At 29.9% G+C, this 13278-nt stretch overlaps 2 protein-coding genes across 2 annotated transcripts; one reads left to right on the forward strand and one right to left on the reverse strand.

Moving 5' to 3' along the window:
* Positions 1 to 7733: 7733 nt before the first annotated feature.
* LOC105133139 (uncharacterized protein C24B11.05-like) lies at positions 7734 to 10045 on the forward strand. Its single transcript, XM_011036982.1, has 9 exons — positions 7734 to 7843; positions 8054 to 8168; positions 8291 to 8356; positions 8446 to 8543; positions 8656 to 8693; positions 8779 to 8866; positions 8984 to 9265; positions 9494 to 9559; positions 9696 to 10045. Exons 2-9 carry the CDS (start codon positions 8102 to 8104, stop codon positions 9849 to 9851), a joined length of 861 nt encoding a protein of 286 aa, XP_011035284.1. The 5' UTR covers positions 7734 to 7843; positions 8054 to 8101; the 3' UTR covers positions 9852 to 10045.
* Positions 10046 to 10258: 213 nt separating this feature from the next.
* On the reverse strand, positions 10259 to 13234 carry LOC105133140 (Ubiquitin fusion degradation UFD1 family protein). The gene is made up of 11 exons (XM_011036983.1): positions 13081 to 13234; positions 12852 to 12901; positions 12437 to 12508; positions 12202 to 12226; positions 12051 to 12083; positions 11814 to 11935; positions 11599 to 11729; positions 11277 to 11500; positions 10924 to 11162; positions 10395 to 10700; positions 10259 to 10292 (listed from the first exon to the last, which is right to left on the reverse strand). The coding sequence occupies exons 2-10, from the start codon at positions 12852 to 12854 to the stop codon at positions 10605 to 10607; spliced, it is 945 nt and encodes a 314-aa protein (XP_011035285.1). The 5' UTR covers positions 12855 to 12901; positions 13081 to 13234; the 3' UTR covers positions 10259 to 10292; positions 10395 to 10604.
* Between the last annotated feature and the right edge of the window lie 44 nt (positions 13235 to 13278).

The raw sequence follows: 13278 nt of genomic DNA on the forward strand, positions 1-13278 counted from the left end.
TGACCGGGTCGAACGGGTCGGCCGGGTCAATTTCTATTTTAAAAAAAATTCAAAACAACGTCATTTTAATAAAAAAATAAATAAAAGTCAACGGGTTACCACCAGGTTTTTGACCGGGTTTCTGGGTCAACCCGTCAGGTCGGCCGGGTCACGCCTGGTCATGGCTTACCTTATTTTTTCATCAACCCGGCCTCGTTCCAGCCCCAGGTCGGTCGGGTCCCGGGTCAACCCGCCGGGCCGGGCCGGATTTTAAAACTATGCATCTGCCTTTCATTGTGGGTTTGCATAGTGCAATCAGCAGTAAAATAAAAACTATAACTAATAATATTTTTTAAAAATTTATTAACTATTATACTAGCATTATTCAATATAATAAAAATAATAACATTTTTAATATAAATAATAATATTTTTAATATTAATAATGACATTAAACCTACACGACTTAAATTTAAGTCGGTCCGGCTACAACATAAGGCCCAAGAACATTTGACATGGGCTTAATTGTAAGATCGTATCATAAAAGTATGATAACTAAATACAAAATAAAAATATTAAATAAAAAATATTAATTGAAAAAAAAAAAAACAAAGCAAAGCAAATGAATAATACTTTGTGAAAAGGGGCACAATAAAATTCCCTTATCATACGATGATAATTTAATGAAAAGTAAAGAAAACAAATTATAAAGTTTAATTCTCAATTAAATTAATATTAAAAAATAAAACTAAAAAAAACTAATTAAAAAAAAATTCGAATCAACTGAGTTAACATGTTTCATCATGTTAAATCATCAAATTTAGAATCCATGTTATGAAAATGTGATAGTTAGATAGAAAAATAATTAATATCAATGAATTAAATCAAATAAACAAAAGATTAATTAAAATGAACAAAAAAAATTATAACTAAAGCATCGACTTTTTTGTTATGGATTGTACAGTAAAAACTTTTTTTTTTAAGTTATGGTTAGTTATCTGTAATTTGCTGGGAAAATTGAGCAATTAGCATATAAAAATAAAAATAATTAATTAATATAACAGCAAAAAATTTAAGAAAAATAATATATTTTTTGATGTTATATTTCTGAAATATAATATCAATTAATATTTCTGGATGTTTTAAAAACCAGTCAATTAATTCATAATAATTAGTTAAATTGACCAATGCAGACAAAAGTTTAAAAAACAACAACAAATAAACAACACATTTTTTATTATAAAAAAAGTTACATATATAAATCTTAAACTTGCATGAAATCTTGAAATAATAAGAAAAATTATAAAATTATTAAAATCACACATATTTTTTTATTATAAAAAAAAGTTACATATATCATACCCACTAATAATTTTTTTATTATAAAAATTATAAAACTATTAAAATCAGAATTTGAGATTAGGTTTTTAAAATTAAAAATATAATGAAAAATTAATTTCTAAAAATTCCTGTCATAATTTAAAGACGGTCCATGAATCAAATTATAATTTTTTTTCTTACCATACCCACCAATGTCATACCTAATTCCAAAACTAACTTGAAAACTAGCTTGGATCGCCCAGTTACATAATTAATTCAATGGTCAATAGCTTAAACAATAACATTTTTTATGTTGACTTTTCTATATTTAACTTGAGTTTAACTAGATTAAACGAACTACTAAAAATCCGAAAGTTAACATGATTTAATCAAATCAATTCAACTAATCATGTTTTTTTATTTCAAGTTTTTCAATTCAATTTTAAACTAGCCAATAATCCATCATATATCTTCTTCTTTTCTTTTCAAAAAGAAATGTGAATCCAGCATAAAATACAAGAGGGAATAGATGTACGGAACATAAACATAATGTTAGAACCAAAAAGTCGATGACAGGTGAAACACGTGTGAAGGTTGAAATTAACGAGATTTGGAAACGATACTTCACCAAATTAGCAAAGGTTTTTTTTCAATAAAAGAATTGATTAACTTCATGGACTTGTTAGAAACGTTATGACAAAAAGGTGGTCTTTAATTTTTTAGATACTTTATCATAAATCTATCAAATGATTCCATTCCCTGTAGGGATGCCGACACGTATGAAAACATTACCTGCGCAGTGGCTGTTGGCACGGGCTCGAGTCTTTTTTTCACTATGCTCTTCCAAATTCTCGAGGATTGTTTTTTTTTTAAAAAAAAATATATATTTTTTTTAATTTTATTTTTGAATATTAGATTTATTGGATATTAGATTTAATAATTTATTTTTATTTATTTGTTATGAAGTTATTTCAAATTTTATAATCTATGTCATGAGTTTTATGATTGGCTATGATGACTCGTGTATTTTTTGAAAAATTATTTTTTTTTTAATTTTATTATTTAATATTAACTTGAGTGGCAGTTAAAATTTATAGTTATTTTTTAATTTATTTTATACAAAGTTATTATAATCTTATAACCTGAGTAGCGAGTTTTGTGGGTTATTCAGGTTGATTTGTTTTTTTAGTGTCATTATTTAAAATTGAGTTAATTGAAAATTGAAATTTATAATTTCTTTTGATTTGCTTTTCATAAAAATATTTTAATTTCCTAATCTAATTTTTACAAGTTAATATGGGCCATTTTATTTATCTTTTTCTCAATTTAATACTTCTTGATTGAAAATTGAGTTTTATAATTTTTTTATTTGCTTTGTGACGGGTTATCATAGTCCTATGACCAGGTTTGTGAGTTAGATCGATTAACTTGTTTTTTCCCCCTTTTTAGTTGAATTATTCTTAATATTATCTTTCAATTCTAAATTAATTGAGAATTGAATTTTATAATTTATTTTGGTCAAGGTTTTATAACATGGATCTAGTTGATTGATTCGGATGGTTTTTATGTTGTTTTTTTTCTATTAATTTTTTTTTTAATTTCATTGTTAAACATTGGGTTGAATAAAAATTTAGCTTCATAATTTATTTATACTTGTTTTTTATAGGGTTATCGTAGTCTTATAACCCAGATTTAACTAATTAATTCAAGTTGACTTGACTTATTTTTTTCATGAATGTTTTTTTTTATTTTATCATTTAATATTGAGTTAATTGGGAACTGAATTTAATAAAAAAAATTATTTATTTTTATAAAGTAATCAAGGTCTCATGATATAGGTAACAAATTTAATATATTAACTTGAGTTAAATTCATCTAATATTTTGTTATTTTAATATTTTTAAAAAAATATTATTTTAATTTTTTCAAATTAAACTATATCCTTATTATCCAAATTAGTTTTAAATTTATTAAGTCAGTTAAATTATACCATATCCATTTCCATATCAATTCACATACAATAATTTAAAAAATTATAAAATAACCACAATACAAATATTTAGATATTTTTATTTACTTAAAAAAAACTGGTTGAATCCCACCGCGCATAGCAGACAATGATGCCGTTCTACTATACGACAAAAAAGGAATACACGATGCATGTGAAATTAATTAGTCCTGGCTTCCGCCTCGTCGAAATTAAGTCAGAATTATAGGTTACTGATCTGCTCATAATGTTTCCTGTTCATGCCCACATTTACCGTCTTTTTTTTTTAGACTAACGTGAGTGTTCAGGTCAGCTTATACGTATCATGACTAATCTTATAATTCTGAAATTAACAATCATGTAAGCCTCCAGTAACCATTATATAAACAACCAAAAACTCGAAAATGAGACCATAAAAAACTTACCATCTCGTCTCTTGTTTGTAGACATATGGGGCACCATCAGCAGCCATCATGCTTTCTTCATTCACGTTAATCTATTAATTAATATTGCTGATTCAAAATAAATGTTTTATTATTTTTTTAAAAAAGAAGAAATTTCAACATCTACACGCATGAGTCACTGGATTAATAGCATGGTTCAGTAAAGTGTTTGCATTAATAGAATTAGCGAAAAGTTTTATTTCTCTAATTATCAAATTAAAGCTACATAATGCATATTTATAGTCTTCTCACTTCGCTCCGTTTCACTGAGCATTTGTTTATCTGCTTACATAATGCATGTCTAATGAGTATTAATTTGTTGAGTGATTTTTTTTAGAATATTTAATCTATTTAAATGACCTGGATTATAACTAATGAGATAACACGGTGAACAGTTTGAAATTAAGATCTTGTAGCTGGAGTTTCTTTCAAATGAACCCTTCAGATATCAAGATGTCATACTTTTCCGAATAATATCAAAGTGGTTATCTTACCTAATTAAAAATGATCTTACCATGTTTTGTTTCACCTTCACCTTCACTTTCAATTTTAATTGTCTACTTTTATATTATCTTATTTTTAGTTATTTGTAAATATAAAGTTGATTATACATTGTATTTGATAAATTAATTTAACTAAACATGTTTAGATTTCAATAATTAGAATCTTCTTAGTTCCAATGTAAGCATGAGAGCTGGTTATTAATAATTAACAAAAAATTAAAGAAGACAGTTATTTTACTGTACTCGGGACACAATTTACTGTTCATTTTAATAATATAATTACTTTACTATTTATTTTAATAATATAATTACTGTCTTGCTATTTAGTCATTTTCATTTTTTACCTTTACTTCGAGGGGGGTAAGATGCTACTTTTCACGTGGCGTGAATATTTTCTGAAAATTAAATGTGGTTATTTTGATAGTTGTGTTTGTAAATTCACATAAAAATAACACATTTAACCCTGAAATTGAATAATTCAATGTTTTTGTATTTTCATGTTTAGTTGAATATAAAATTACAACATTATCCATGCCATTCCAATTTGTTATCCTTGCATTTAGGGGTTTTATAGTAATTTCTTTGTGGTCTATTTTGTGATTGTTAATTAGTTTTGGAAGCATTTTAAATTTTATGTAATCAAAAAAATAAAACAAAAAAATTATTGGTACATACAAAAAACTGACCACTAAATCAACCGCTCCACTAACTTTATGAGGGTGTAAGGGTAACTCTAGTAATTATGCTGATGATTTCGCTGCATCATTTATTTATTTTTAGATGAAATGTTTGTGAATAGTTTGTCATAGGTTAGCTGAAAAATAACTTTTTTTTTTCTTCTCTTTTTTCATGGATTTACATACAAATTAACCAAAAAATCAAACCAACCCTTTAATTATTTTTTTATTCAATCTCTCTTCTTTAACTTGCTATTTTTTTTATTTACATTGGTTGTTTCTACATGGATTTTATTTATGATTCCATTCCTAATTATTTTATTTTTGAAATTTGTTTTCAAATTGGGTGCTTATTCTTTGAATTGTTATTTATTTTGTTTTAAATTATTTTCTTAATTGATTTGTTTTTTTATAATTTCACTGAGACATTTTTGTTTTCATTTAATTTTTGTGTTAAATTAGGTCATATTTATTTTAATTGCTATTTTTAAATTATTTTGTTGATGTATTAATTTATTACAATTTTATCCCTGAATATCTAATTTGATTTGATTTTTATGTTTAATTCGGTTCTAATTTTTCAATTATTGGTTTTTTGCATGGTTTATTGGTTTTTTTATTACTTTTTATAATTTCATTCCTTGATGTTAAATTTAATCCTAATTATTTTTTCAATTTGTTTTTGAATTTTATCTTTATTTAGTTTTTTTTCCTATCAGGTTTCAAATCTTTTTTTTTTGCTTATTTTCTTTTATAAGTTTTTTTATTGATAGTTTTTTCAAAGATTTTATAATTTAAAATTAAATTGAATGATATTTAAGTTTTTTAATTGAATTTGGATTAAGAATTTAATGAGTTACTGATTTTTTAGATTAGAGAAGATTTAAAAAGTTAAATATTGCTTTATTTAAAGCTGATATTTTTTTAAAAAATTTTGACTTTTTTATTTTGATTTTTTTGATAAGTTAATGTTAATTTATTTAATATTTCAAATTGAGTTTTCTCATGCCATACTTTTATGTTAAAAGAACTATTATTCCACGAAACGCAGGCTGACATGTACAGTGAAGCAATCTAAATTAAAAAAAAAAAGAAAAATCATAAAAAGAAAATTACAAAAGCAAGGTTGCAAATTTTTTTTAAATAGAAAGTTCCAAGTGAGGACGTGGCAAATCGTATGCGCTTGTCAAAGGAAATAAAACCAGACCGGGCCAGAGTCTAGCGTTATGCGGAGGAGTGCAACAAGTCACGTCAAAAAGTAAAGTGAGATTGAGACGTGTCAAAGCCTGATACAAGAATGACATGATAATACATTTTCGATAATAACAATAACAAGATAATATATATAAAAAGGATAACTACAAATCAGTCCTAAATGTATTATGCACTTCACAAATCAGTTATCAACTCTCAACTTTTGGTTAAATTTGGCTCAATATTTCAATATTATTTTTGGAGACAACATCTTCAATATTCTTGCCATTATGGCACCAAAATATTACTTAAGTTATTTTAAGATGAAATTTGAATAATGTGTTTTGCTATTATAGTTGCATTCAGAGAATTTTTATATAATTTTATATTTAAGTTATTTTAAGATTTGGGTTAAAATCATTGTTTATAAAACCTAATATAATTTAGTGGGTTAATTCATGACCTGGATGACTTGAAATATAAACCGAGTTAGGTCTTAATAAAATTATAGAAGAATTACTTGACGTGATCTATATAAAAACCTGGGTTGATTTAAAATTCGGTCAGTTAAGAGAAAACACATTTAAAAACTGGTCAAAGTTCTTTAACTTTTTTTCTTTTATTTTATAAAAAAATGATGTTCTTTTTATATTTTTATAAGATAGAAAAATTAAGTTGACTCAGGTTAATTAAATCAACTTATTTTACACACGACACATAATTTATCTCAGATTGATTTTTGAAATGGATTTAAAAATTATAATTAAAATAATTAATATATGATTTGATGTTTTTTAAAGATCATATCTATATTAAAATATCTATTTTAGTACCTATTTTTCTTCAAATCAAAGGTAAAAAATACATCAAAAACTATACCTATCCATTAAAATATATCCCAACTCAACGTAAAAAATCACCCTAATCGTATAAATCAACAATAAAAACACTTTATTTAGTTATTGCGCCATGACTATATTCTCAGGGAAAAATAACGGAAAAGTCAAGAGTTGAAATTCTAACCTGTTTTAAAGTGTGGTTATTGTTATTTTTTAAAGTGTTTTTCACTCAGAAAAATATATCAATAATATTTTTTTGTTTTTTAAAAATTATTTTTGAGATCAACCTATCAAAATAATTTAAAAATATTAAAAATATATTAATTTTTTAAATTTTTTAAATTTTTTTAAAAATACTTTTTAAACATATTCTTAAACACGGATGAATGATGAACATGTCATGATGATGAAGGTTTGAGCCATGTTTGCAAGAATTTGAAGATCGAGGACCGATACATGAAAGAAACAATAGGCTGATGAGTGGTCTGACATGAAAGAAACAATAGGCTGATGAGTGAAGAAGTAAAAAGTAGTTGTGTCTCCCGGAGTTCATGAGGTCGCGTCTGTTCTAGTCCCATAAAAAAACTAAAAATATATGTAACTGTTGATCTCACTCACCGACCTTATTTTCCACTTTAAAAGAAAACTAATATCTCCCTTTCTCTCTCAAATAGCATCTCGCGTACTTATTTCAATACATAAAAAAAAAAATCAGAAGTGAAGAAGTAAAAAGTAGTCGTGTCTCCCGGAGTTCATGAGGTCGCGTCTGTTCTAGTCCAATAAAAAAACTAAAAATATATGTAACTGTTGATCTCACTCACCGACCTTCCTTTCCACTTTAAAAGAAAACTAATATCTCCCTTTCTCTCTCAAATAGCATCTCTCTGATCTTTTGAGATCTGGTAAGTTGCTTGCTCGCTTTTGTCTCTCTCAGGTTTGTTGTTTACAGTAGACCGCTGGGATAACAATGTGTTGAAGTACTGTGTATATTATAACCAATCTGTTTGTTTTTCTCCTTTGCTTGTCGTTTTGATTTCCAGATTTGGTGGGCAGTAAGAGAAGTTGGATTTTTTTAGTGTTTTTTTCTAATTAAATCGGTTGTTTGCTTGCAGTTGATATCAAAACAACTTGTAAAGATTCTGCTTTTGGTTAGTACGAAAATGGAGTCTTATGAAGATGATCAGAAGCAGCAAGCTTTGGAGCACAAATATGATTGCCTCCTTTTTGGTAAGCTTTATTGTTAAGCATTTTCTTTTGATGTCATGTTTTCTCGTAGTGGACTTCTTTTCTTGAAGATGAATAAAAATACTATACTATAACTGATGGCTTTTTTATATATAAAATTCCAGATATTGATGATACCCTTTATCCACAAGGTTCTGGTTTATCAGTTCATGTTACCCAAAATATTCAAGGTATTGCTTAATGAAGCACTCTCTCTCTCTTTAAGATTATGTTATGTGATATACCCTAATTGATTTGGAATGTTCTTGATTTATCATAGAATATATGATTAAAAAGCTTGGCATTGAGGAAAGTAAAGCTCCGGAGTTGTGTGTTTCATTGTACAAGTATTATGGGACGACCATGGCTGGACTCAGGGTAATAACCCAAGAACTTGATGTTTTTTTTTTTCACAAGATTTTTTTAATTTACAGTGATTTCACTAAAAAGTTTTCTTGGTTTTTTGTCTTTCTATTTTTATGCTTTTCAGGCTATTGGGCATAAATTTGACTATGATGACTTCCACAGGTACTGATTTCTTGCTCTTATGTGTATTAATACAAGGAGTATCTTTTATGAAATTGATGTGGTCCTACGCTTTTGTATTTTGCAGTTTTGTTCATGGAAGATTGCCCTATCAGATGCTTAAACCCGACCCTGTCCTGAGGAATATCCTACTTAATGTGCCTGTTCGTAAAGTTGTAAGTTTCCTTCCTTAGTTGCTTACTCTTTAAAAATTACTGCATTTGGGAAAAGAATTTGGTTGACTTCATCAGATTTCTGCTGGTGAGTAATAATCCTTTTTTCTTCACGGAAAGGTCTTTACCAATGCTGATAAGGCTCATGCAAGTCGAGTCCTTAGCAGGCTTGGATTGGAGGATTGTTTTGAAAGGATCATATGCTTCGAGACTTTGAATGATGTGGCTAATAAAGGAAATGATCCTGTTGATGGAGACGACCAAGAGTTTTTTGACATCGATGAATATACTACCTGTCCTGATGCAGATCTTGTACTTCCAAGGACCCCCGTAGTCTGCAAACCTTTTGAGGAAGCATTTGAGCAGGTTTTTAAGATTGCCAGCATCAACCCTCGAAAGACGGTAAGAAAATTGAACTTACATTACAAGCACAGATATTCATCGGTTTTGCATTTCTATATTGTTTGCATGTTGAATCAATGCTTGGATTAGCTTTAGAATGTGCTGTCATTTGAAAATATGCCCTATAACGATGTCCAATGATTCAAAGCTATTCTAAGTGATTTTCATAGCCTTCAGTTTCATTGTCTAGTCTGCGTTCATTTAACGTTGTGATTTCTTGCTCTTTAGTTGTTCTTTGATGATAGCATCCGTAACTTACAGACTGGAAAAGGATTGGGTCTCCACACTGTTTGGGTAAGTTAATGATATCATAAACCTCGGCCAAAAATAATAAAGCAAAAAGTGACTGCCAGTTTTATTTTCCCTGAATTTTCCATACTGCTTCGAAAATGTTGAATCAATAAAGTGAGCACCGTTGGAACTGATACAGGTAGGCTCTTCTCATCGAATTGAAGGTGTGGACTGTGCGTTAGAGAGTCTTCATAATATCAAGGAAGCACTGCCAGAACTCTGGGAAGCCAATGATAAGTCTGAAGGCATCAAGTATTCCAAGAAGGTTGCAATTGAGACACCTGTGGAAGCTTAGCTAATTATTATTTTACTACTATTATTGTATTTCTCACCGGCACTTTTCCATTACCATCTCTGTATCATGTAATCAGGTGGGGCCGAACATCTAAATGTTATTACGTTCTAATTATAATGATTAGTTAATTGAAATAAGAAGCTACTCTGCTAGTTCTGATTATCTAATAAAGGAGATGAGAATCATCTGCATCATGGACTTTTGTTTTTCTTTCTGAAGCTACTTCTCATGAGGAATTCAGTGGTTTTATGTCATCTTGAACATTAGAATTACGCTTTGTTAGACACGGCTGAAATATTCGAGTCTCTGAGCATCATGGGTGGTCTGCCTCACCATCAAATATTGCAGGTGTAGAGGGCATCAAAAGTTTTAAAAAACAAAGGAACGAAAAAAGAAAAAGAAAAAACTGACAGCCTGATGAGTTTTATCTTGATAAATTATATGCTAAACATAAGGATCCATTGAAGACCCCATATGCCACACAGAAGCTGACTGAGTGTTCTTCTGACGTTTGGACCGGTGACGTGTACCCGCTTAAATTATATGCTAAACATAAGGATCCATAGAAGACCCCATATGCCAAACAGAAGCTGACTGGGTGTTCTTCTGAGGTTTGGACCGGTGACGTGTACCCGATTTTGGGTTCAAAAGATATAAATTATACAGTAGCAAAAACATTCTATTAAATAACCAGAATCAGTCGATCTCATCCTGTGTATGCTAGAAAAGGATGGACACCAATGGAGTTGAGATTCAGCCTTTTAGGGAATACTTCTTCCCCGTGAAAGCTTGAAACTTCGGATCTTCCACCTTCTGGGGAGGCTCCTGAGTGCTTTTCTTTAAGGGAACCTAATTACAGAAACCAATTCAGATCAATTTAAGTGGTAGTCGAAAAATTGTATCTATTTTTCATGATATTATGCATTGATCAGATATATCATGGCGAATTCTTCAGAAAAATTTGTGGAAGAAACAATGGAAGCACATTCTAGGTTCGGGTCATGTCAGGGAATAAGTGCATTGTGGAAAATGAGGACATGATCTACAGAACTACCAGCAAGGCAAGACATACCTTTGGTGTTTCATTTTGGGATTGGTTTGACGTAGAACCAAACACAAGCTTTCCAGACTGCTGATGTGATAAGGAGCTTAATAACTTGGAGCCATTTTTCTCAGCTTCTGGTTGGTGATGTTTCAACACAGGGCAGATAGTGGATGCAGTTGGTTGTGTCGCGGGTTTGCCATCCAAGCGCCTTGCTGAACCAGTAAATGCACTGAACCTTGGCATCTTTGCGGCTGGCTCTTCCATACCTGAAAAAGGAAGAGTCAAAACCATTTGTTTTAGGGACTTGATAAATAAATCCAATAATAAAAAATCAATTCAGATAATTGTACAAATCTTTTACATAAAATTGAGAAAAAAACCTTCTGGAGGTGTCTTGTTTGATCGAGGAATTGATTTTGGTTTTTCAGGTTCTTTATAATCAAGAGGTGGAGCAAAATCCACTTCACAGTCCGTTTCAATAATACTAATTGCAGAAGAGGGTTTTGCTTCAACTATATCAATGTAGTACTTCTTGTTGTTATAGGCAACCATTATTGTATCACCAGTGGTTAAACAAGAGTAGTTCCTCAATGAAGTTTCCAAGCTACAAAATGATCACCAAGCAATAAAGGAATGAACAAAATGAGCTACCAAGCTTACTGCAATCACGTAGAAAAGAATATGACCAATAAATAAACCAACATTGCTTTGGGATTGGAGATGTCTAAGAAGTCCTTGGTGTGGGGCTGCAGCTTCACAAAAGTTCCCTTTGCCAGGCTGGTATTTCTCAATTGCACAATGTCCCCCTCTTGTAGCAGCATGTTCTCCATCATCTAAAAGTGTACACCAAATGAGCAGATCAAGTAAGCACATGATAGCCGAACCATTACATTCATGAAGATAATGTAAAAGCATACCCAGTAGGGCAAGTATATCATGCCCTCATCTGCAATAAATTCTAGAACCCCACAATGAGAAGTACGTCCAGCAGAAGGATTATGGAGTTCAAAAAGCATTGGATAGTCAATGTGCAAGGTTGCTGCAGCAAGCACCATTAGCTTTAAATGATGTATAATCATTAAACCAGGATTAAGGGCACAAGATACAATAGCAGGAATACAGAAAAGGAAGTTTATCGAGAATGATCTGCTTACCAAGGCGATCAAGAGCTGAGGGAGGCATAATAACTGGATGCAACAAGAGATAGTAGATTGTCAATTCTTGAAAACCAGTTTTATTTGATTTTATTTTTAAAATAAACGAAATGGATAGCATAATAGAACATGAATGAGAAGATGGACATACTTTTATCCCCCTTTTCCAGATGTGCCTGCAAAGACACAAATAACTTGGAGCAAATTTAACAAGGAATAATATTTTTGTGGATTGACAAACATCTTATTCATTTACATGTATAAGCTACTACTATATACCTAAAACACTATATCATCAAACAAATAGGAAAACCAACAACTAAATTTTTTTGAAGAAACATAACTTTAGTAGTTATGATTCAAATTGTAGTAGTTATTTCTCAAACCTTATCAATGAAAGAGACAGGGTAGCAGCGGTAACTCTGTTCAAATGATGAACTGTGGTGGTCTTGGCGATCCTGCAATTGTCGAAACAAGTGATTAAAATAAACATATGCAGCTAAATTACTAAATTTTCTATAGAACAAATTCACAGACTTGAGCAACATAAGATTTGACGCAATAAACATGGATGATGCTTAGACTTTTGAGTCCTATTCATTCTACCATCTTTCACACAATGAAGGATGAACAGGCTCAAATATTATTAATTGTTTCAAAGAATGCAATCAAATATCATTCTACCATATATTAAGACAACCGTTTCTCAGAGATTATCGATGATGTCGATTAAATCAAATAATTCTTCCAAGCTCGCAATACAGCAAAAATTGGGGGAACAAGTCATTAGCACTGACATACCATGTCTACTGACTTCAACAGGTTAAGCCCACAAGATTTGTTGAAGAGAACTGTCAAAATTCAAAATTCAAAAAAATAAAAAATTAGTTGAAAAAAACAAAACCCAATTCATATAATCAATCATCAATCAAGGACCAAGCTAGCTCATTCTTGAACAAAAAAGATTAAGATCATCGGGTTTATGTAGAAAATTAGTAAATAAATGAAGAAGGTAATCTTGGATCAAAACCTTGGTTGCTAGGGAACGATGAAAACGAGGCGAGCTTTTGAGTGAGAGAACCCCAGAAGGTGAAGGAAGCGGAAGAGGAAAAGGAAGCAGCAGCAGAAGCGTTTGAAGAGGAGGCAGGGCTCTCTCCGGCTTTTATAAGTTTAGAAAGCAGGAGAGTTTATTATTTAGCTCTAAAAAAAAAATCCTCAAGAGCATCGG

The sequence above is a fragment of the Populus euphratica genome, unplaced genomic scaffold (genome assembly GCF_000495115.2).
Source record: "Populus euphratica unplaced genomic scaffold, PopEup_1.0 scaffold42.1, whole genome shotgun sequence".
Classification (NCBI taxonomy): Eukaryota; Viridiplantae; Streptophyta; class Magnoliopsida; order Malpighiales; family Salicaceae; genus Populus; species Populus euphratica.

Coding starts and splice junctions, on each gene's coding strand:
- LOC105133139 (XM_011036982.1), top strand. CDS start 8,102: ATGGAGTCTTATGAAGATGATCAGAAGCAGCAAGCTTTGGAGCACAAA. Junction 8,357..8,445: donor TGTTACCCAAAATATTCAAG/GTATTGCTTAAT, acceptor GATTTATCATAG/AATATATGATTAAAAAGCTT. Junction 9,560..9,695: donor TGGGTCTCCACACTGTTTGG/GTAAGTTAATGA, acceptor GAACTGATACAG/GTAGGCTCTTCTCATCGAAT.
- LOC105133140 (XM_011036983.1), bottom strand. Junction 11,936..12,050: donor CTCAGCTCTTGATCGCCTTG/GTAAGCAGATCA, acceptor TGCTTGCTGCAG/CAACCTTGCACATTGACTAT. Junction 11,501..11,598: donor ATCTCCAATCCCAAAGCAAT/GTTGGTTTATTT, acceptor ATCATTTTGTAG/CTTGGAAACTTCATTGAGGA.